Source organism: Triticum aestivum, chromosome 7B (assembly GCF_018294505.1).
Source record: "Triticum aestivum cultivar Chinese Spring chromosome 7B, IWGSC CS RefSeq v2.1, whole genome shotgun sequence".
NCBI classification, from domain to species: Eukaryota; Viridiplantae; Streptophyta; class Magnoliopsida; order Poales; family Poaceae; genus Triticum; species Triticum aestivum.
The window spans coordinates 743,845,894-743,870,440 of record NC_057813.1 but is presented as its reverse complement, the minus strand read 5'-3'; the positions used below and the strand labels follow the sequence as shown (position 1 = coordinate 743,870,440).

Here is a 24,547-nt window from a genome sequence, read left to right as displayed (position 1 = left end):
TGGACAACGCTAACTCCCACACGTGTGGTGGGAGCCAAACCCGCCCACACGCCCTATAACATACAGACAACACCATGTCATCGCATGCATGCATGTGGAAATCTTTTTGGATTTTCAGTTTTTAAAATGTTTTATCTCTTAAATGAAAAATCCGATTGAAGATCCGTTTTCATCATTAAATCCCTCGCGACAAGATCTTCGAAACTAGATATCATATCAATATATTTCGACGATTTTTTTATGTTAAAAGTTGTCATGTCTATTACACATGAATTGCCATGATGTTTATACTAAAGTTGCCATGTTATGTTTCAGCTATTTTCTTCTATATTAAAAAGTAAAATTTGACATATTATAAAACGGAGAATTAAGAAACTAGACTTGCCATGCACCATAAACTAAAATTGCCATGATACATGCATTTAAAATTGCCATGGTTCATAAAAAATATTTTCATGGTCAAAATACTGGAATTGCCATCATCAAAAACTAAAATTGCCATGATCTACAAACTAAAATTGCCACATGGCAACTTTAGTTTAAGCACCATGTCAACTACAGTGTAAACATCATGGCAACTTCTGGGCAAATTTTTTTTTCGTCGAAACATATCAACATGGGATCTAGTTTTGAAGATCTCGTCGAGACGGATTTAATGGTGAAAACGAATTTTTAATTTGCTTTTTAAATTAGGAGATAAAATATTTTTAAGCCAAAAACCAAAAAGATTTCTGCTGATGTCATCTGTCCATACGTGGCAAAATGAGTGGTGATGGAGGCGTGTGGACGATGTGCAAACACCCACACGTGTGGGCGTTAGTTTTTTCCTAAATGTTTTGAGTTTGTGCTTTTGCAAATTTATTATATTATCATATTGGTCTATAGACATTTTACTACTTTATTAAAAACTTGTAGCCTAAATATACCATGTGAATATTTTGTTATATCTTAGCTAAATATTTGCGCAAGACAAATAATTTTAATTTAATTTGATTATATAACACCATTGATTTATCGATCAATGTTAATAATAGTTTTGGCAATATATATATCTTGTGAAATATTTATTGAGCTCTAGTTAAAAATCATTATTTGGATGGGTTTGCTGGTAAGGATTACGATCTTTTAATGTCAAAGGAAACATTGTGGTTAGTATCTTCCCTCATCATTGTATAATAAATAAATAAATATGAAGTCTTGTTCTACTTTAGCTTTCACTTGCGGTTTTCAATCATTCTTTTGTGCATATCTTTCCATCAGAAACTAAATTAAAAACTAGTGCCTAGCTGCTATGTAAATATTGATTGCATGCTCTTGTGTTTTTTATTTCCGAGAAACAACATCCCACAAAATATTTTTCTTAGGGCATCTCCAATGGTGACCCGCAAATTTATTCTGGCATCCGTTTGCGGACAGGGGAGACCAGTCCGCGGACACGGATGCGGGAACCGGCCATCCAACACCGACAACATAAATCCGACCCCAAATTTTATTTTTTAGGTCCGCATGATCAATAGCCGCTGATCTTTTCACGGCGTCCTTCTTCAAGATGATTTAGTCATCAAAGGACCGGACGCTATGGTAGAGACACATTTTTGCGCATCCAAAAACGCGTGCTAAACTTGTCAGCGAAGAAGGCCTCAGGGGCAAAGTAGTCATCCATCAACGTCAAAATGGTCGCGCGCCCAATTGCGGTTGAGCACTCGATGAGCCTTGACCGATCCATTCAAATTTAGAACATGCTTCTCGGCACACTCCACATCTGCAAGCACCAGATGCATCATTGTTGTCTCATTCGTGTAGTCCTCTTCATTGGACGAGCTGTCGGACGACTCAACATAGTGCTTATATGTTTTCGAAAAGGGATAGTGCTTATATGCACTGCTAATCCGAATCCATTGCTTCAAAGAAGAATGAACAAAAAAATGTAGCAGAGATTCTACTAGTTTGCATTCGGTTTGCAAGATTTCGAACAAATGGACTCGTCCGCATACCGAAGGAGTACCGCATTGGATGGGTTGCAATGTGGCCCGATTTGACATGAATATTCGCGCTTGTGTCAGCTATAGACCTGTTGTTTTAATCTGTTGGTAAATGTCACCCACGTGTCCCCTCTAGGCTCTAGCGTTCAGCACATGCATGATGTGTTTGATGCCCAACTCTCTGGCCCTCCATGTGCCTCTCCAACTCCAAGCGAAGGTGACAAGCAGGAAGAAAGCGAAGGTGTTGAGGAAGAATGTGATGGCCAAGGATAAGGCTTGAAAATGTTGTAGTCACATAATAAAAATACATAAATTCAACAATATGGGTGAGCTAGACTTCATCCTTGGAGGAAGCGCCAAAGGTGAGCATGGACCCCTGGAGCGCCTCGGCGACGATGCCGTCCAGCCGCGCCGCCATGGCCGGCGTCATGCAGTTGCTCCAATCCCCCACCGTGCCGTTCCTAAAGAAGGCCTCGTTCTTGAGCCCCAGCATCGTGCTCCCTCTCCTGTTCACCTCAAGCCCCTTCAGCGTACCCAAGCTGCAGAGCTCCACGATGTCGCGCACCACCCCGGCCGCCTCCTCCTCTGGCGAGAAGGGGCATGCCATGAACGCCGCCAACTTCATCAGGCTACCCGACGGGTCAAGCAGCATGTCCTCGTACCTAAGGAACAGCCCCTGATCGGGGCTCCGGCGACTCGCCTCCCAGTACTCGAGCGTGTGGCGCCACTGTGGCCCCGCCACGCTCTGGCCCTGGCAGAAGAGCTCGAACGCCTCCTCGAACGTCGGCATGGCGGCCGACGCGCCGCCGACGTCGGCCATCCGCTGCAGTGTCGCCGTGGTCTTCTCGTGGTAGTGCCAGAAGGATACAAACGTGTCCTTGGGGTCCCGGCAGACGTACACGATCCGGCCGCCGGAGCCGTCCTTCGTGCCCGTGATGCCGCGGGGCAGCAGGGAGTAGGGCACGTGGGTGGCGAGCAGCCGGGGAGAAGGGATCTCCTCGTAGATCAGACCATCGTCGTCTTGGTCGGCGAGCTCGAGGAAGCGGACGAGGTCATGGGGGCTGTTGCGGTGGAGCGGGTGGTCGGCTCCGACGGACGGCGGATGGGCGGCACGGTTGAGCGCGGAGAACGCGAGCGCCTTGAGCCAGGTGGTACCGGTCTTGGGGAAGCTCGCGAGAAGCACGTCGGTGGGCCGCGGCTTGAAACACGCGTGCGACGCGCCGATGAACTTGAGATAGAGGTCAGTGTGCCAGAAGCCGCCGTATCGGCGCAGCCGGTACGGGGGGAACCCCGGCGCAGTGGGCAGCGATGGCATGATCTCCGCTAGGTCGGCATGCGGGTTGGCGATGACCGCGGATGCTACAGCTTCTTCTTTCTCTACGGCTGCGCCGGCCGACATAGGAGCACCAGTACTGGCCATGGCTTCTTTTTCTGGTTTCTTACCTTCTTCGGTGCTTGCGAGTAGCGAATATATAACACTTGTAGGCGCTGTCTAAGCTACATGCGCTCTCTACGCAATCTTATTGTGGGATGAACAAGAGGCTGAGAGACACCCGTAAGGGGATAAGGCAGGATGGAGCCATCGGTGTGTGGAGGCCACAGCTGCATGTGGGCGATTGGCCGCCCGGTGTGGACCGGTTTCAGTTTATTAAGAGCATCTTCAACCGTCGCATAAAAATTTTGTGCCCAATAAAAGTTATAGCGTTGTAGCATTTTTAAAACGCCGGGAACAATATTGCTTTAGCGACGCTCAAAAACGCACGCCCAAAAAAGCACGAAGTGTAAATTGTGAAGTGCGCGTAATCCGAAGCCTAATATATCCTGCGTGCGATAGCGTTTTTTAACGCGTGCCCAAAACTTTTTAGCGCGCGCGATATTTTACAGCATCTGTTGGAGCTGTTCGGCGCCTAAAAACAAACTTTTAGCGCGCGGAGCTCTTTTTGTGCGGCTGTTGGAGATGCTCTAAGTCAACTCCAACGCGCGAATCAACTTGTGCTTGGATGGTTAGAGGGACAGTGGTATCCCTAGCCCACCAGGTTTCAAGTCCTGCTGCTCGCATTATTCCTGAATTTATTTGAGGATTTCCGGCGATGCGCTTTCAGTGGGAGGAGATGTTCCTGTCGACGACGAGGCGGTTACGGTGACTTCATAAGTCTCAAGATAATATGCCAGCTCAGTTTCTCTCGAAGGTGCTCATAGAGATAGGGTGTGCGTGTGTTGAGTATATGCGTAAGTATGAGTGCTTACGTCTGTACTCATTGTTTCAAAAAAAAATGTCAATTCCAACGCACTGTTAGACATAGAGATATTTTGCATTTAATCTCAACTCAGCTCTTTCTCTTTATCCTTCTCGTAACATCCTCTCTCTCTCTATCCCGTGTAACCAACTGAATCATAGCGATCAATTTGGACTTGTTGTAAACCAGGGCAAGGGTTTTTCTTGCCATTGATCAAGTATATTCATGCGGCTCTCATATGAGGGAGTAGGAACGCTTCCATCAAATTCTACATGGTATACAGAGCCAGCCTCTTCCAATCAATCTAGTGTCCAACACAAACATCAACCTCGCCATGTCTTCCACTTCTCCAGCCGTCCTCAACCTTGGAGCGGCGCCACCCACCAAGAAGCTAGCAAGGGGGAACTTCCTCCTCTGGAAGGCCCAGTCAATGACGGCCCCGCGAGGAGCGTAGGTCACCGACCTCCTGGATAGCACCGATGCAGCGCCCCCGAAGACGGTAGAGCAGCAGCAGTCGGACAAGAGCATGCCCATTTGCCAAGTCCGCTATATGGACCATGGTTGTCCAAAGATCAGCAAGTCCTAAGTTACATGCTGAATTCTCCTTGGAATTCTCTCTCCAAGGAGATATTGGCGCAAGTTGTTGAGTAGCTTTGATTTGTGGACCGCCCTTATTACCTGAGGATTGCCGCCATCACCAACACGAAAAAGGGCAACACACTGAGCACCCTATTCATGGCGAAGATGAATAGCTTGGGAGATGACTCGCCGTTGCTACTCAGTCCATCTCTGGAACATCTCTGATCTAGAGATGGTTACCTACATACTCGCAGGCCTCGATCGGGAGTATGATCCATTAGTTTTAGCGGTCAGTGCTATCAAGAAATTGATCTATGTTGATGATCTGTTTCGTAGATTGCGGCCTTCAGTCAGAGAATGGAGATGCTGGGAAATGGACCCACTAGTCACTTTCACCCATCCACCAATACCGCATATGGAGGGCGCAACCAGGCTTGGGGCAAGGGCCAAACATAATGGATACTAGGGATCAAGCCCTAACAAAACTAACTCGAGTACATGATGAATCTCATCCAACTCCTCACCGACCAGTGAGCCTACGAAGGAATTACTCACTCCCGGTGGGGAGCATCATGGAATTGGCGATGGAGAAGGGTTGGTGATGACGAAGATTGAATATCCCCCTCTCCGGAGCCCCAAACAGACTCCAGATCTGGCCTCCCGATGAAGAACAGGAGGCGGCGGCGGCTCCGTCTTGTGAAATGCGATAATTCTTTCTCCTTAATTTTTTTCTAGAAATATAGGATTTTGTAGCGTCAGTTTCAAGGTCTGCGGGGCCACCAGGTGGGGACAACCCACCTGGTCACGCTTGGATGGGGTGGCACGCCCTGGTGGGTTGTGCCCACCCAGGTGCCCCCCTCCGGTGGTTCTTGACTCAAGAAATTCTCTTTTATTGTATAAAAGATGCTCGCAAAGTTTCGTTCCGTTCCGAGAACTTTTATTTCTGCACAAAAACAACACCATGGTAGTTCTGCTGAAAACAACGTCAGTCCGGGTTAGTTTCATTCAAATCATGAAAATTAGAGTCCAAAACAAGAGGAAAAGCGTTAGGAAAAGTAGATACGACGGAGACGTATCAACTCCCCCAAGCTTAAACCTTTGCTTGTCCTCAAGCAATTCAGTTGATAAACTGAAAGTCAAGAAAAACTTTTACGAACTCTTTTGCTCCTGTTTCCATAAATAAGCTTAAAGAACACCCAGGTTTTCAGCAAATATTATAACTAACCATGTCGATAATAACTCTTAAAAATTATATTAACTCATATCAATGACATAATCAATTAGCGAGCAATAATAAGACATCTCAAACAGCAACACGTTGTTAAAACAACCATGATACAATATGTCAATAGTGGTATCTCGCTAGCCCTTTCTGAGATCGCAAAACGTAATTAAATGCAGAGCACCCCCAAAGTTCAAGCATCGACTAAATATTGTAATTCATGGTAGAAAAGATCCACTCATGATGCACCCAACATTAGCTACACACAATGCACCAGCATGACAGCAATGCTCTCAGGTTCTGGCGCTTATTTGAGAAGGTGATGACACAACATAAAAGTAAATAGATAGTCCCTTTGTAGAGGGAAGCAGTGATTTGCAGAGGTGCCAGAGCTCAAGTTTTCAAAACAGAGGTAAATGAAATTTTGAGACATGCACCCTTCTTGTTTACTTTGAGACCATCAGTTATCAATATCTTCCATGCTAAACACACTAGTAGCTGTTCCCAAACGATAAAGTAAAGGTTATTGCTCGATAGGAGTTTTTGTTTGATTATTTTTAAGTTCATTTTGCAATTTGGGACTAGTAATCCCTATTATCGCCCCTTTCTCATGCAATGGTGAGTGAATAAACACCCATCCTGAGAATAACCCGCTTAGCATGGAAGATACCAACTACCTCCTGTCGCTCAATGAACAATCCCGACACACAAAAAGGATATTTATTTGAAGTTTTTAGAGGTGGCACATGCAAATTTAATTAGGACGGCTGGGTAATACCGCATATCACTACAAAACAAAGACACATCCGTGACATTTTGGGCCGAACGAATTTTTTTTCTGTCATACATATGACACTTCTATGACGATAATTGTGACAAAACCCGGTATCATCATAGATGTGGTGGGCTCCTACTTCTATGATAAAAAATCATGACAGAAAATGGGCTTTTCGTCCTGGGCGGGCCGGAGACGCAGCTGCATGACATTCTTTGGGCCATCCATGACGGAAAAAACCGTGGTAGAAGTGAGGGCGAGGAAAATTTCGGGGAGTTCCCGGTTACGGTGGATGGTCGGGGGCCGGGCGATGCACGTTTGTCTCGTACACATACGTGCGTGTGTGCGAGGCGTTGGCTCTAACTGAATCCTGAGTGAGGCATTGGGCTCTAACTGAACCCGAGCGATTGCACTGCAGGCTACGCGTTACTGAACCCGAGCGATCGATCGATGGTTGTTGACTGAACCCGATCGAGCGATTCCTTCGCTACCGCTGCTAACTGAAGCCGATCGATGCTGCCTCTCTGGATGAACAGTGAGCGTTGCGGGAGGGGGGGTTGGATGAACAGTGAGCGGTGAGAGTGGATGAACAGGTCCCGTGGCGTTGCCTCTGGATGAACAGGACCCCGATCGATCGAGCCGGTTGGGGCTGGATGAACAGGACCCCGTGGAGGGCTGGATGAACAGGACGACCCCGTGGATGGCTGGATGAACAGTAGATGGTGGAGGGGTGGATGAACAGTAGCCCGTGGAGGGGTGGTTGAACAGGAGCCCGTGGAGATGGGTGGTTGAACAATAGCCGATGGAGTAGCGCGAGGTGGAGGCTGGATGAACAGGAGCCCGTGGATGAACAGTCACAGGTGGAGGCTGGAGGAGGTCGACGGTGGATGAACAGTAGCTCGTGGAGGCTGGAGGAGGTCGACGGTGGAGATGAACAGTATCCCGTGGAGTCCCGTTTTGCGGTACGCCACACCCCTCCCGATGAACAGGACCCCCGTTTCGACCGTAGCGCTCCAACACAAGTCTGTTTCGTCCGTTTTGCGGTACGCCACACTCCTTCCGATCAACAGGACACCCGTTTCGACCGTAGGAGGTCCGTTTCCTCCGTTTTGCGGTACGCCAGACCCCTCCCGATGAACAGGATCCCGTTTCGAACGTGGCCGGTCGAACACAAGGTCATTTCCTTTGTTCTGCGGTATGCCAGGCCTCGTTTTCATCGCCTGTTCCATCCAATCCGGTTAGCTCCCACGCGTTCCGTTGCCTCCCGATGAACACGATTGCATTCCGTTGCCTCCCCATGAACACGACGCATTCCGTTGCCTCCCCATGAACTAGACGATGACGCTGTTTCTCCGTTCCGACCCAGCCATGTACATGAGCCCTGGCGGTACGTATATATGCGCGAGTAGGCGTTCGAGACCCCGCTCGTATGTATGTGCGTGGCCGTATTTTCTTTCTTGTGCACTGGCCGCTGTACGTACGTGTACATGCTACGTGCGCGCCTCTACTACGACACGTGCGCGCTTCTACATCGACCAGTATATATGTACGTACACGTTCGCGACCAGAATGACAATGCTACGTACGCTTCGACCAGTGGGGTCCTGACTATCAGGCACTTCCTTGCGTGCGAAGATGGGTCCCAGCAGTCAGGGGGGCGAATCGTTTTTTTTTGCCCGGACGCACTTCCTTGCGTAAGAAGATGTAGCTGGTGGGTCCCAGCAGTCAGGGGGAAATGTTTTTTTTCGCGAAATAAGGTGGCCCGTCCGGTGGGTCCCTGCTGTCAGGTGGAGGAATAATTATTTTGTGCGTAATAAGGAGGCACTTCCTTGCTGCGGCCATGGACCCAGCTGTCAGCCTCTGCACGTACAGTCCACTTCAGATGCATGTCGGTCGTTGACCATGTTGACCAGGCTGCACCGAGAGCACCAGGCGGTGGACGAGGTGAGGCCTAGGAAGGGAACGAGACGGAGGCAGGGAAGACTCGGCAGTTGTTTCCCACGCGGAGGGGAGTATGACTGTACGAGGGTTTACTAGTTTGTCTGCCGTCGCCGGAGAATAACAACAGGTGTGGGTGAGTAGAGGGATGGCTAGGCCAGCGATGGAAGTACGATTGGGCGGTGAGGCCTGCACGGCAGCACAGCCGACCGCAGGGAGGAGGGAGGAGGCACTCCCGCCGGTGCTTGTTTGAGCGGTTGGAGCAGGAAGAGCAGAGATTGAAGAAGCACGACGGCTGTTGGATGGAAATCCAATAGTCACTGCTTGTGCGTCAACCCTTTTTTTAGGAAAACCCCAAATCTGTGGAAAACAGCATACAATCCATCTGCCATTATTTCTAATAATTTACATCCCATTTGCTAATTTTGAAGGTTTTTTTGAGCCCATATTCTTTTTGTTAGCATTACAGCCCCTATTGCTGCCACGGTTAAAAAATTATACGAAATTTTGCATATTTTGGTGCGGTCCGAGCTGTTTTTAATCCTGAAATTTCGAGTCACATTCAAACTGATTTAAAAAATAAATTTATATCAATATAAAATCCAACAAATTGTCCACGCATAAAAATCAATGCAATTTAAAATCTCGAAATGAAAAAAAGAAATTTGAAACTAGTTGCCGGTTTGATGTGTTTTAAAAATGTACAGCCCATCATTACTGATAGGCCATTTTCTCGGCAAGCCGAATGAAGCTCTCCTCGTCTTGAAAGATTTGCAGCCCAACAGGCCTGACAAAGCGACTTACTTGGCTAATCACAAAAAAACTGGGCTGTGGCCGTGGACCCAGCTGTCAGCCTCTCCACGTACAGTACTCTTCCGATAGAAGTCGGTCATTGACCACATTGACCACGCCGCGCCAAGAGCACCAAGGCGGTGACGACGGTGAGGCCTAGGAAGGGGAAGACGCGGAGCCGGGAAAGATGCGGCAGTGGATGCCCACGCGGAGAGGAGTACGAGGGTTCACTGGTTCGGCTGCGGCGTGAGGCTGCCGTCGCCGCAGAATAACAGGGGGTGTGGGTGAGTAGAGGGATGCCCTGGGACAGCGGTGGGAGTAGTAGGGGGCGGTGAGGCCTCCTCGGCATCACAGCCGGGCACGAGAGGCAGGAAAACGCGGCACGACCGACGCTGCTTTGGGCGGCTAGAGCAAGAAGACCAGAGGTTGAAGAAGAACTACGGCCGTTGGATGGACATCGTACGGTCACTGCAGCTAGAATCATTTATATTGACTAAGTTGACAAAGCCCTTGGTACGCATCAACTTAGTAGGCCCACAAGTTAGCCTCGAAAACAGTGCGCCCCAGATGTCAGGGGGAGGAATCATTTTTTGGGCGGCCGAAGCTAGTATATCCGAGATTGAAGAAGAAGCACGACATCCGTTGGATAGACATCCAACGGCAACTGCTGCTAGAACCGTGTGTTGACTATAATAAGTTGACAAAGCCTTGCATACGCGTCAACCTTTTTTTAGGGGATGCGTCAACTTAATAGGCCCACAAGTGTGTGGCAGAGAACTTATAACCCATTTGCGATTTGTAAGAATGTACAACCCATTTTTGAATTCTAATGGAATTCACTACAGCCCATTTACAGTTTGTTAAAAGTACAACCCATTTTCTCGCTAGGCCAACGATTAATAATTTCAACCAACCGTTCAAGACAGAATTCAATAAAATTTTCCCACATTTTGATGGGATCCGAAATATTTTTATCCTGAAATTTCTAGTCAGATTAAATATAATTTGTATTACATAAAAATCCAACGAAACATTGCGCGCTCAACAATGAAAAATTAAGATTTTCAAAATCCATAAATAATATTTTATAAACTAATTTCATGTTTGGTGCATTTTTTTATAGTTACTGCCCAGTTTTTATAATTACATTCTTTTTATTATTTTTAAAGCCCATTTTTCTGTTAAGCCTAATGCATAAAATTTGCAGCCCAGTGGGGCGGAAAATAACAAGTTGACCTTGCCTGGGTATTCCTAAAAAAACATATAGCTGGGCTAGCCATTTCCATCTTGAAAATATTAAAATCTGGGCTGGATATCTGGCCTGGGCTAGACGGGCCACATCTCGCCCAGTTAATACCCTGCTCTCCTCTGAACAACAACGAAAACATCGCTAAGAAAAACTTTGCAGTGCTCACACCTCAAAAACACAAATACTGCTCGAGCTGCTTGGTCCCAGCTGTCGGCCGCACCTTGTGCAATTCTCTCGTTTATATTGACTACATAGGTTGACAATGGTGTGGGACCGTGATGTCAGGAAACCGAGAGGAAGCAAAAAAAATATAGTTGTACATAATAAGGAGGCACTTGCGTATGTACGGCAATAGCCCTACTGGGCCCCTACTGTCATCCAATCAAAATAAAGTCATCTCCTGAATCCTCATGTTCGTTGACCATGTTAACAATGCTCGGTGCCATGGCGAGCACAACAACTCAAAAGACGACGGAGAGGGCCTCACGGGCCCTTATGGATGGTCTGATACAGCGCCTGCTGCTCATTCAGGAAGCCAGGATCATCGGACACCTATGAGCACCTTCGAGAGAGTGAGACGGCATGAAACGGTAAGGCCGCGCTTGGGAGCTCTGGTTTATTTCACACATGTATTAGGATACAAGTGTAATTTACTCGTCATCGGAAACAATGCGTAAAATACAGGCGTAATGAAACCGAGGGCCGAGGTCTGTAAGTAAAACCGGCGGGTTATGCGTGTAATTTGATAGGCCACTGTATATTTTACTATTAGTCAAAATCGACCAACCAAGCGCTTCGCCCGAGACCATCTGCTTTTATTTACAAGCGTCAGTTTTACAAGCGGTTTTGGTTGGAAAACGACGATCCAATCACAGCCTAAGATGATGAGTTGGTTGGAAGATCACATGGTTTCACGTCTAACCTACCCGACTTGTCGTATAGGCTATGAATGAAACATAAGACGATGAACTTCTTAAGCACGGAAAAAACAGAAGAGGATGATCTTCTTAACAAGCAAATCACTGGCATTAGATCGACATGCAAAACAATACGAAACATTATTCTCAGGAGGAACGGTGAACAGCTCGTGATGTCGCATGCCATAACATTCTAAGCTCAACTTTGCAATCAAACACGAGGCCTGGCATTACATAGACAATTTAGAACAAACTCTTAACACAGGAATATCTCAGGAGAGTAACTATTTACTTCTAAAACTGAACACAAGAATAAGAAAAAACGATCGACGCTGCTCACAGCAAAGGGCGTCCCATTCAAAAATATCAATGAACAAATTTTGACAAGGTTTTCCAACTCCAATATATATTGCACAAGGCCTGGCATTACATAGACAATATTCAGAACAAACTCTTAACAAAGGAATATCTCAGCAGAGTAACTGTTTACTTCTAAACTGAACATAGAAATAGGAAAAAACGATCGACGCTGCTCACAGCAAAGGGCGTCCCACTCAAAAATATCAAATGCATGTCTTCTTGCTAACATCAACAATTAAACTTTGACAATATTTTCCCATTCAAAAATTTGTAATGCCTATGATCGTGGAGTCCTGTCATGGCTTCTTATAGTTGTTTGGGTACTTTTTGAGTTGCCGATGCTCTCTGCAGACTAGTCATGTCACCAACGTCTACTAATACTCTGTAAAGCTTCTCGGTCATTCCTTCTGTAATGTAGCGCAAACAATGACTGCTTCTTTCTGCAAAGTGAAATGACCAACTGGACCCAGTAATGTAGCAGTTTGCCTTGGACACATTGGCTCCTTTTGTGCAGTTCAACTAAAATGAAAGTCGGAAAAAACCGAGCTTTAATTTGATATCCCTGTAAGCAACACTAGGTATAAGGGAAACAATTACTGAGAAATAACGGTTGATGACTTGTACTCCCAGAAGAAAAGCATCTACTGATCTACCTTATCTTAATGGGAAACAAAGCAGGAGAGTAGCAATTCTCCATCAGTGTGATTCATTCATATTGAATGAGACATTATCTTAACAATGCCTTGTTTCAACATTTATAAAGAACGACAAAGCAAAAAAGTACCATTCCTAAAACAATGCGACTGATTCATTTTAATAGAGACATTATCTTAACAATACCTTGGTTAAACATGTAGAAAGAACTACAAAGCAGGATAGTACCATTCCTAAAAGAATGCGACTGATTCGTTTTAACAGAGGCAAAAAAGAAATCGATTACTGGCCAATAAAGGAGGATGAAACATGCGGCCACAAAAATGGTAATCCCACCAATCCCTAACAAGTGTTGCAGTTAATTAATTTCGAGAGTGGCATTGCTTAATTTTACCAGCGGCATTAGATTAACAAAAAGTATAAATAGTTGCAGGGGAGAGTGGGCGCAACAACAGCATGTGCTTCCATCTACTTATAAAGGGGGTGATGCAGAGTTTTGTTGTAACAAAGAAACAAGCATCATGTCTGGGTTGGAACAATTTTTGCTCACTTGATTCTAAAAGACAGCAGTTCAAGAGATGCAATTCAACATTTATCCAAAACAGTACCAATACAAGTAACACAACATCTCAAAGCACACTGCAACATCATGTGGATGAAAATCGGTATTGACCATTTTTGATCAAGATTTGAAACAACTTGCGAGGACGACTTAAAACATATCCCAACACATATATGAAATCTCGATCTCCTTTTGTGCAGTTCCACCAAAATTAAGCAAAGTCGCCGACTCGCCGGTGTGACATTCAAGTTGAACTGCACAAAAATGGTAATGCCTCCAACCCCTAACAAGTGTTGCAGTTTTGAAATAAGATTCAGTAGTTAATTCTGAGAGTGGCATTGTTTAATTTTACCAGCGGCATTAGACTAACGAAAAATATAAACAGTTCCAGGGGAGAGTGGGCGCAACAACAATATGTGCTTCCATCTACTTATAAAGGGGGTGATGCAGAGTTTGTTGTAACAAATCAAGAAGCATCATGTCTGGGTTGGTCCCATTTTTGTTCACTACTTAATGGGAAAAGACAGCAATACAATAGCTTCAATTCAACATTTATTTAAAACAATACCAATACAAGTAGCACAACATCTCAAAGCACACTCCACAATCATGTGGATGAAGGCCTATACTGACCTTTCATGAGACGACCATAATAAAATACAAATCTACCAAAGCGAATAGGAAATCCAATCATGTTTTGTGCAGTTGCACTGAAATCAAGCAAATTGTTTCGCATAGCGAAGCAAAATGTCGCAATGGCAACAAGTTGAATAGATACCCCTGTTTTAACAGAGGAAAAAAGGAAACAATTACTTGCCGATAAAGGAGGATGAAACAAACGGTGACAGAAAGAAGCATCTAACTTATCTTGATGGAAAACAAAGTTGGATAGTAGCATTTCTAAAACGGTTGCATTGATTCATACTTATAGAGACATTCTCTTAAAACAACATTCGTTAAAAAATGTAATATACTTTTAACAGTGGCATTGCTACAATTTTCTAGCAGCATTCTTAGATTAACAACAGCAAAATGGTTGTATGGGACATGCCAGCACCACGTGCATGCACACGTATAAATGGGTGATGCAGAGTATGTAACCAAGCAGCATATCTGTGTTGGTCCCATATTTGTTCTCTTTGAACCTTTTTCCTATGGGAGGGCAGCAAATCTAGTACTGCACAAACTACCCGACCCCCAGTCACTTTCCGTTACAGATGTGTGTACTGGGTTACCCCCTTTTTCCCTTTTCGACCAACAAAGCGGTTGGATATCCAGTCTATACTACTTTTCGTCCTTCCTTTCCTCATTGAACCACGTCCTAGATTCATGCTCCACCCCACCGCACCCTTCTTTCCTCTTTGAACCAAGACCTAGATTCGACTACAGATCGAAAAAGATCCACATGCAGTTAGAGCAACGACGGTTTCAAAGAAACTTATACCTTAGGGTCGTCGGGATGTGGCAAGGCGTGCGGCGGGAGGCCGGATCTGCCCACACTACGTACGACAGCGAGGAAGAAGGGGTCGGTGGCCCTCCCGCACAGGCGCTGGGTGAAAGAGAACAGCGCAACCGGCAGTGGATTGCCTCCCTTGCCGAAGGCGATAGAGTGAATGCTGCACCTCCTCCCCTTCCCGGTGCGACGGGATCCGGATGCCTCCTTCACCAGCTGTGAGGGGGGAGAGAGAGACAAGAGACCAACGCAGTCTTGTTTAGATCTGGTGAAGAGAGGGTGAGATACTGTGAATATAGCAAACCCTAGCAAAGGAACGCTCAGCCTCCAGCGTGTATATATATATATGTAGTGCGGCGAGAGTGTGGAGAGTGCAAACCCTCGCGAACAAGCGCCGAGGCTCCAGCTTATATATATACTGTAGTATGGACTGAGCTCCGGTGCCTTAACTGCACCTGCTTTTCGCTGTATGACAGGTGGGCCAGCCACATTTTGGGCCCACCTGTCATAAACCCAAAGGCAGGTTAAAGTAAATGAAGCTGCATCCATATAGTACTCGTGTATACGACCAATATATAGTGGAGTGGTTTTCTTATTCTCTCCATAACAATCGTTTTAAATTGTGTAAGTACGAAACGAAACTCTTTATTTAATGTACCAGTGAAGAAAACTACTAAGTACTCCCTCTGTCCCATAATGTAAGAGATTTTTTCATATTACGTTGGTGTAAAAAAACATCTTATATTATGGGACAGAGGGAGTACTTCCGATGAACTAACGATCCACACGTACTGGTCGCACTTCCTGTCCTTCACGTGCGGTACACTACCCTGCCTTAAGTGAACAACCACACATGCGCCAATTTCTCGGAAACGTGTGAGAGTGTGTACAAATAATGAATTTTAATTTCAATTATCAGAAAGGTTTGAGAGTATGTACAGTTTGCCCTCTCTAATAATTATGGTTTGTTGTGTTCGGCCTAAACTTGGTCAAACTTTACAAAGTTTGACTTCCGTCAAATCTAATATGCGGAGTAAATAAAAATGAAGGGCTACTACGTCCATCCGGGTTTTTAATCCACACCATTTTTTCAATCAAAGTTAATAGCTGGACAAATAAAATAACAAGGGAGTTGGAGACAAAGTTGTGAGAAGGCTTAGAAATCAATACAAAATTTATGCTCTTAGTACCAACGTCGATCCTTCTTCGAGGAAACATTTGGTTCATAGCCAATTGTGTGATAAAATTGCACCAACATGAAAGAAGACCGCGTCTCCAGGTCGCGAGAGTCGTTGCGCGCACACACATAGACATAGACATGCATATCTGTGTTTATGTAAAATTCCATTTCCATCTCCATCTCCAATCATATTTGTCCAACTGGCACATTATTTACGTTGTTATAATTATATACGCAGCAATATTAACGTACAACATCTCTTGTTTGCGGGCATGCAGACCGCTGCCACGACCGCTCCTGACCAACCCGAACCCTCTGCATCACCCGTGCGTGCTTCCCGCCCGAAACGGTCAGTGCCGCATTAATGCCCGGACAGAGCGGACGCGACCTCTCACTGGCGCCGGCATTGAAGGGGCGCACCGGCCGAGAGAGCGTCGCCCGCGCCGCTTCCTGGTGCACGCGACTGCTCCGCGTTCAAAGGTCGCAATAGCCGGCCACAACATGCATGTAAAAAGTTCTTGGGAGTCCATGCTATAGCTAGCTGTCCTCCCCCAACTCGTCAATCTCTTCTTGTAGAGTAGTGCTAGTACTCCATGGCGCGATCCATCGACAAGCGGGCGGGAAAGTTATCGTATACTCGGTTTGCGGTGAGTGGCATGCCGAGCGACCGTGTGGGGTCGAGCCGTGGAGGAGGGTGAGACACGAACGCGACAGACGTGATTTAAACGTTGGTTTTGCTCGATGGCGCGATCCAACGAAAAGAAACGTTGGTTTCTCTCCGTTTCTATTTTTTCTCCGGAAAAACGGAAACTTTCCAGTCCATTTTCATTCCTACTCCAAGGTTGCCCTGTTACAACATTCCATCAAATACAAAGGAAAACTAACACGCATGCTGATGCATCTCAATGATTCACAGATCATAGCCAATATTTACTTCAGAACTAAAGACAAAAGTTGTGAGAGCGTGTACGAAAGAAAAACTACTGATGGGTTCACTACGACTTAAACCTAAACCCTAAACAGGATTTAATTTCCTGGTCAGGTAGAACCTGTCGAAGGAAAGACGGCTGGCACCCTCGGATCATATGATGCTTTTGTGCAGTTCCACTAAAATCGAGCTGAGCATCCCTGATGGCAAAGATATTGAAGAAGTGTGACTAGCATAATAGTACTGGCACTAGTTCATGAGACATAAACTCATCACAAGTAGAAGCCGGTAGAAGTAGAGAAAGATAGAAATGGAGATGGAGCTACGTGGGGAGCTGCGGCAGTGGAGCAAGCCAGCTCCAAAAGGAAGATGGACTACCTGGGACGTCGGGCTATAGCTAGAAGGGCGGTTGGGACGCAACATCGGCCCATACCGCGGTGACCCCCGTTTGGGACGCACCGACTGTGGGTTTTCTCCCTCGCCAATGTCGACTGCGTCTACGCATAATATTGTTCCCTTCCCCGAGCTACAGGATCAGGCCGGATATGTGACCAGTGGTGGGGCTACCGTCATTCTATGCTTGTGAAGAGAGCAACCCAAGCAAGCAGGCTTGTAGCTTCGGCTCCTGCTAGTGTATATATAGTGGTTTTCTTTTTCTCTCCATATCAACCATTTTATATTGCGTACGTGTCATTGAAGAGTGAAATGATGGTTGCTTCTTCCGACTAACTTACTGTGTGATTTGACTGCTCCTTAGTGGCCCCTACACGTACTTCCCCTACGTGTATGCAACAGTGACACATACACATGGACGCAAAAACGTGCGCGACGCCCTAATGCATGCATGTCCGAGCACACGATAGAACACGCACAGTCACGCTCAAGTGCTCAACCTACACGTGCATGCACAGACATACTCACCCAGGGTGAGCTAGTGACCGTATGAAGACCGGAAAATGTATATATTGAGTGCAATGAGCGTATTATGAAGTCCACTGACTGTATTTTTACAAATATACAGTGACAGACAGTGTATTTATCTTGTTTGAAATTAAGCCATATTAACCGGAGAGGGGGTAGTATGGACTAGCATTACTTTGCTGTGTGCCATAAACTTGCCGAACCAAGAGAAGCTTGCGCGCGGTGGCTTGCAGGACAAGGAGAAACTTTTGAGTAATGCTGTGGACGTGCAACAGTTAATTCGGTATCAGATTTCCAGAAGCATACACTATACTAGTACTACTATTATTGTTCGACTTCCCGAAGAGGCGAACAGCCAAGCGCAAAGTAGCATAGTTACTGCTTTGATGTGTCCCCTCAACTTGCCGACTAAGGAGAAGCTTGCTTACTATTACACCTCTCCCTCGCCCATGCGCGCGGTGGCTTGCAGGACGAGGAGAGGGTTTTGACTACAACGCCTGAGGGAGTCCCGGACTAGGGGGTGTCCGGACAACCGGACTATCGTCACGGCCGGACTCCAAGACTATGAAGATACAAGATTGAAGACTTCGTCCTGTGTCTGGATGGGACTTTCCTTGGCATGGAAGGCAAGCTTGGCGATACGGATATGTAGATCTCCTACCATTGTAACCGACTCTGTGTAACCCTAACCTATTCGGTGTCTATAGAAACCGGAGGGTTTTAGTCCGTAGAACAACTACAACATCGACAATCATACCATAGGCTAGCTTCTAGGGTTTAGCCTCCTTGATCTCGTGGTAGATCTACTCTTGTACTACCCATATCATCAATATTAATCAAGCAGGAGTAGGGTTTTACCTCCATCGAGAGGGCCCGAACCTGGGTAAAAATATTGTGTCCCTTGTCTCCTGTTACCATCCGCCTAGACGCACAGTTCGGGACCCCCTACCCGAGATCCGCCGGTTTTGACACCGACAGCGCCCTCTACCTCTCCCTCTCCCTCGCCCTCGCCCTCACGGTGGACGTGCAACAGTTCAATCGGTGTCAGATTGCCAGAAGCATATTGTACTATAGTATCATCATTGTTGGACCTTCCGAAGAGGCGAAGAGCCAAGTATGCACTATACTAGTACTAGGAACCGGATGGAGGAGCGTCTGCACTCTTATTATATTTTTAAAATGTGCTAAAGCATTCTTCAACACATTTGGTTCTCTTCGAGGGTTCTCGCATGTGATAATGGAAGCTGATTGCATAGAACACTCGCCACAATTCTCGCTTAATTCTGGCTTATATCCTGTTACAAATAGGAGCACTCGGTAATATTTCCTCTTTTTTGTTATTCAGCATGTAAACATGTCAGCAAACCTTGCGGTGCATCTTTGTGTGAACCGTGCTTGCTGTACTTTGAATGTGGCCGAGAGCTAGCTTGATGAAACACCTCCCTTCCTACTTCTTTTCTTGCGGGATACCTCGCTTTCTACTGACTAGTGTCTTGGCTGATCGTCCTAAGAATGCTTTTATATGAATAAAGCTCTCTCATTTACCCGCAAAAAAGATTAAGCCATATTAACCGGTAAGGAGGGAGTATGGACTAGCACTACTTTTTGGTGTGTCCCGTCAACTCGCAGAACGAGGAGAAGCTTGCAGGACAAGGTGAAGCTTGTTTACGCCTTTTGACTAATCCAACCTACCGTCGGTGGACATGCATCAGTCCATTTGGTGTCAGATTGTCAGAGGCATACACTGTAGTACCCAACATGCGGAGTACCATCATTGTTCGACTTCATGAAGAGGCGAAGAGCCAAGCGCAAGGTTTAGTAGTACGAGTAGTACTACTACTAGAACCGTATGGTGGAACATCTGTACTCTTATTTATTTTAATCTCTGATAAAGTACACGTTTATTCAGGAGAAGGGTGGAAAACCGCAGCCCAACATGTAATGATGATATCGATCAACCAACCATGCTCGAATATATCTTGGCCTCCGTGCGAGCCCGTCTGTGTGTACTCGCTCCTCGTCTCTCTCAAGGAACGGCGGGTTGGCCATTTTGCCGTCAATTGAGATCGATTTGCTCACACTCCTGTCCCACATGTTAGTGATATGCCAAGACGAGGTGCGTTGACCGACTGGCCATACGCGTACTTGGTTTTGCACCTTCATATACTACTCCTCCCTCTGTCACAGTTTATAGGGCGCGCTTCATTATGATGCATTTCTCTCATGACATTTATAAAATGTTCAGAAAAATATACGTGAAATTGAAAACATGTTATACAATATAGAAATGTTTCCTACCATTCAGAAGAATGTACGTGACATTTAAAAGACATATTCATGCAGTCCAAAAGGATGTTCATGAATATGTTCGGATTTCAACTAATGTCAGACACGGCTTTACTTCTGGACACACTCACGCATACAGCAGAGAAAAGAAAAAGGAGCACGAATCCTGAAGCACAAATAAAAGGCTTAAAAAATGACTAACCCTTATTCATTTTTCCGCTGACTGACCTATAGCCAAAGATATAAATAAATTTTTTGTTGACAAAACTCTCACATATTTTTTTGCGAGAAAACTTCCAATCTATAGTCATGAAGTTTGGCATGGCTCGAGTGAGGTAGGGATGATGGCGCGCCTTCAGCTCGGTATAGTCCTAGTCATCGTTAGGTGGTCTACGGACATAAATCTATGATGCTCCCACGCTTGGTTTATCCAATAGTTTCATTCTCTTAAAAAATCAACAGGAAACCAAAGGAGGAGAGGATAGAAACCCGTCCTCGTGTCCTCGTGCGAACTCATCTAGGGTTTCCTGCCTCTCGCTGGAACCATCGCCGGTCCGCCTCGTATCCTATGGTCCTTAGGCCATGAAGGCGCGTTGGATCCCGATGGTGGGAGGGCTCCGTTTTTAGGTGTTTTTCTGAATTTTGTTAGGGTTTGTGTCATGTTCGAAAAGACGAGGCGGCGGTGGCTTCTTGAAGATGGAATAAGGTCCTCCCCGTCTAGCCCCCGTTCCAGTGATGTTTCAAGCGTGGTTGGAAGGCATGTGAAGGTTTGTCTCCGATGGATCTCGTGGGATCCGGTTGGCGTTTGTCTTCAGTGGATTCGACTGGATCCGGTCAACATTCGTCTACGTCCGTGTGTCTGCAGGTTGGATCCTTCCGATTTGCACTTCTCTTCATCGACGGCGGCTGTTGTTCTGTTGCGCTGGTCCTATGGGGCCTTAGCACGACGACTTCCCGACTGTCTACTACAATAATGTTTGCCCGAATCCGACAAGAGAGGGGCAATAACGGCGGCACGCCTTCAGCTCGCTCTAGTGATTGTAGTCGTCGCTAGGAGGTTTACGGATCTAGATATAAATTTTACTTCTAGTATTCTATGTACTACCTTGACAGTTAATGAATAGATCGAAAATTTTCTCGTAAAAACAATAGTTTCCTTCGCTTCACTATTTACGATGGAGCAAACCTTACTTGCTGGCTCCTGTAATTAAATACCGGGCGACCGGGGACTGCATGCATCGCTTTCACTAGAGTTTTGTGAGGTATCCTTCGCTTTTTGTTTTTCTGCGGGTGAAGTATACTTCGCTTTCTCTCTGTCACCACCTACATAAACACTGCCCATCCCGCTTATAGCATCTCCAGCCGTGCCCTCAGGACGGCTTCCCCAGGTGATTTATTTGCGCCGGCGCTGAAAAAAGGTCCAGCCGCGTCTCCTGGATGCCGAATTCCGTCGGGTCGGCCCGTTTTTGCGCCCGACGCTCGCGGGTCGAACCCGGCGCACTGAGGGGCGCTCGGGGGCTCTGGCGCAAGGGAAAAGCATTCCTGGGGCCACACCGACAGGCAAAAAGTCAAGCCGCCTGCCCAGATTCGCCTCCTGCCCTCCCGTGCTCGGCCGCCACCCTGTGCCACCCTGCCGATCCCGGCGCCGACCACCGCCCGCCGTAGCTAGGTAGACCATCTCCCGCCGGGAAAAAGAAGGGGTTTCGCCGAGGCAGCCTCTTCGCTGCCGCCCCGGGCACCTTTTCCAGCGCTCTAGCCGCGCACAGGGCCTTTACGCCAGCGGGCTTGCGCCCACCTCGCCCACAAGGTGTTCGATGAATTGCTCGGCCCGGCGATGGTCGAAAGATCAAATGTGGGAGATCATCACTTGCTGTGTCATCTTGCACAACATGATCATTGAGAGCGAGCAGGAAAAGGCAGTGTTTGACACTGAACCATACCACAGGCAGGGTCCTCTTGCCCAAGTTGATCACCAACTACCGTCAAACTGGGCTGACTACCTCAATATGCGTCAGGAGATCCGAGACCCACAGGTGCATCAAGAACTGCAACACGATCTAGTGGAGCACCTATGGAGGCTCAAGGACGAGGCCGGAAGTGACATGTGATGAAACTTGAGTTTTTATTTGTTAAACTATATAATTTATAGTGAACTATTTGATTTATGTGATGAAACATGCCGAACTATGTGACGAACTAATTGATTTCTATTTGTATGCGAAAATTCATGCGGAAACCCGCCGAACCGTGCCGAAGATGACCCGATTCACGCAGTTATCGGGCCGTTTTTGGACATATTTGGGCCGAAAGCTGGGCTGAATTCAGCACCTGGGGCGACCCGGGGGCGACGGCTGGGTGCCGAACTGCCCCCAGCGCCGAGTTTATCGCCGGCGCACCCCCAGGCCGCTCCTTTTCGGCGGCCTGGGGGGCGAACGGCTGGAGATGCTCTTAGGCCTTGTTTGGTACTAGGGTTGTTCAGAGGATTGGTGGGGATAATCCCCACAGGGATTGGGTGAAACCCCAACCTTCATCCAATCCCTTTAAATCCCCATTTATCCGCAATCCACTAGGTAGGGGTAGTGTGTTGGGTATTGAAAAAAATGCATTAAAGCTTGGGGATTTGTGGGGATAAAATATGTCAAATATACTAGAACCAAATTGTGTTTTGGGATACGTGGGATTTAGAGGTTTGACCAGAATAATCCCCACCAATTCCCTAAAATACACTAGTACTCTCTCCGTTCCAAAATAAATGACTCAACTTTATACTAGAGTTAGTACAAAGTTGAGTCATCTATTTTGGAATGGAGGGAGTACCAAACAAGCCCTTAGTGATCAGATTCCCGCATAGTAGCGCTCTCTTTCACGCCGGCCGTCGTCAACGGCGCACACACACACATACAAATTGACTGATGGGCCTGGAGAAGAGGAGTGTGGCCATCGTGGGCGCCGGCGTGAGTGGGCTGGCGGCGTGCAAGCACCTGCTGGAGCGCGGCTGCCGGCCGGTGGTCTTCAAGGCGGGCGACGCCGTGGGCGGCGTGTGGCCGAACGCCATGGAGGGGACCAGGCTCCAGGCGCCCCGGCACATGTACCGCTACTCCGACTTCCCCTGGCCGGTGGTCTTCGAGGCAGGCGACGCCGTCGGCGGCGTGTGGCCGAACGCCATGGAGGGGACCAGGCTCCAGGCGCCACGTCACATGTACTGGTACTCCGACTTCCCCTGGCCGGACTCCGTGATGGAGATGTTCCCCAACCGGTCGCCCACTACCCCCACGCCTACGCGCGAGGCTAAATTTCGTGTTTTGACCCTTTTGGTATACAAATTCAGGATTTGATCCTGGTTGCAAAAAATTTCGAGATTTGACCCTTTCGCTACCGCCAAGGGTACAAGCGGTAGGGTTACACAGCCTACCGCCAGAGCCTCTGGCGGTAGGGTGCGACGAAGGGGATGGTGGCCGTTTGCCCGAGCTGACGTGGATGACGGTAGGTTGTCTAAACCTACCGCCAGCACCCCTGGCGGTAGGGTGCGGCTCGGTTTTGCCTCCCAAACTTTCTGTGACGAAATACCAAAGTGCCCTGGCGGCAGGTTCACCCTACCGCCAGGGGGGTTGGCGGTAGTCTGTGCGACCCTACCGCCAGAGGCCGTGGCGGTAGGGCCCTGTGTTTTATTTTTCCAAGTTCAGTTGCTTGCTTCTTTTCAAATTCAATACGATATCAATATCACAGATAGATAAGCACAACAGCAAAAAGTGTTTGCATATGAAATTATGATAACCTCACACTTATAGATAGTAAAAATGATGTATCCATTAAGTTCAACATATCAAAATAGGTTCAACTACTAACATAGGTAGCAATAACAAGACACCGAGTAGTTCAACATAAGACAACAACTTTAACTTAGCAAGTTCAACATCAGTAGTTCCTCCCCCTCCCCCTCTTGGCGGCACGCTCCTCGTTTGTCTTCGAGCGGCCCTCGTCCGGCTTCTTCGAGGGAACCGGTTTCTGAAACGGTGATGGGCTCAGAACATCCTGGTGCGGATGAGATACCCTCTTCGCCTAGGTTGGCTGAGTCGGTTGAGGTCCATCATCATCGTCGTACTCCTCCTCATCACCTTCTCTGTCGTCACCTCCTTCCTCTTCTCCCTCTTCTTCCTCTTCCTCCTCGTCCACTTCCTCTTCTTCCTCGGTCTCATTAACAAGGCGAGACGATGAGGCGACATGGCTCGAGGAACCTCCTCCGGTGTGGCTTGATGAAGCTAGGGCACGTGTCGACCCACCAGGAGGAGGAACATGCACGTCAACCGAGGCAGCGCACCCAAGCATGCCCGCTAGCTTGCGGCAACGGTTAATGATCTTCTGCAATAACAAATATAGTAGAGTATGACTTGGATCAGGTTTAGGGTTGCAAATAAGTAAGAACATGTGGCATGGATCAAATTTGCGTTCGCTCCAATAGAATGCTATGAGGCTTAAAGTTACCTTCGTCGCTTCCCTCAGCTTGTTTTCACC

General features: G+C 47.1%; 1 protein-coding gene across 1 annotated transcript; it reads right to left on the bottom strand.

The window, feature by feature from the left end:
* Nucleotides 1–2,239: 2,239 nt before the first annotated feature.
* LOC123162185 (cytosolic sulfotransferase 5) lies at nucleotides 2,240–3,442 on the bottom strand. The gene has a single exon (XM_044579977.1). The coding sequence runs from the start codon at nucleotides 3,400–3,402 to the stop codon at nucleotides 2,314–2,316; it is 1,089 nt and encodes a 362-aa protein (XP_044435912.1). The 5' UTR covers nucleotides 3,403–3,442; the 3' UTR covers nucleotides 2,240–2,313.
* Between the last annotated feature and the right edge of the window lie 21,105 nt (nucleotides 3,443–24,547).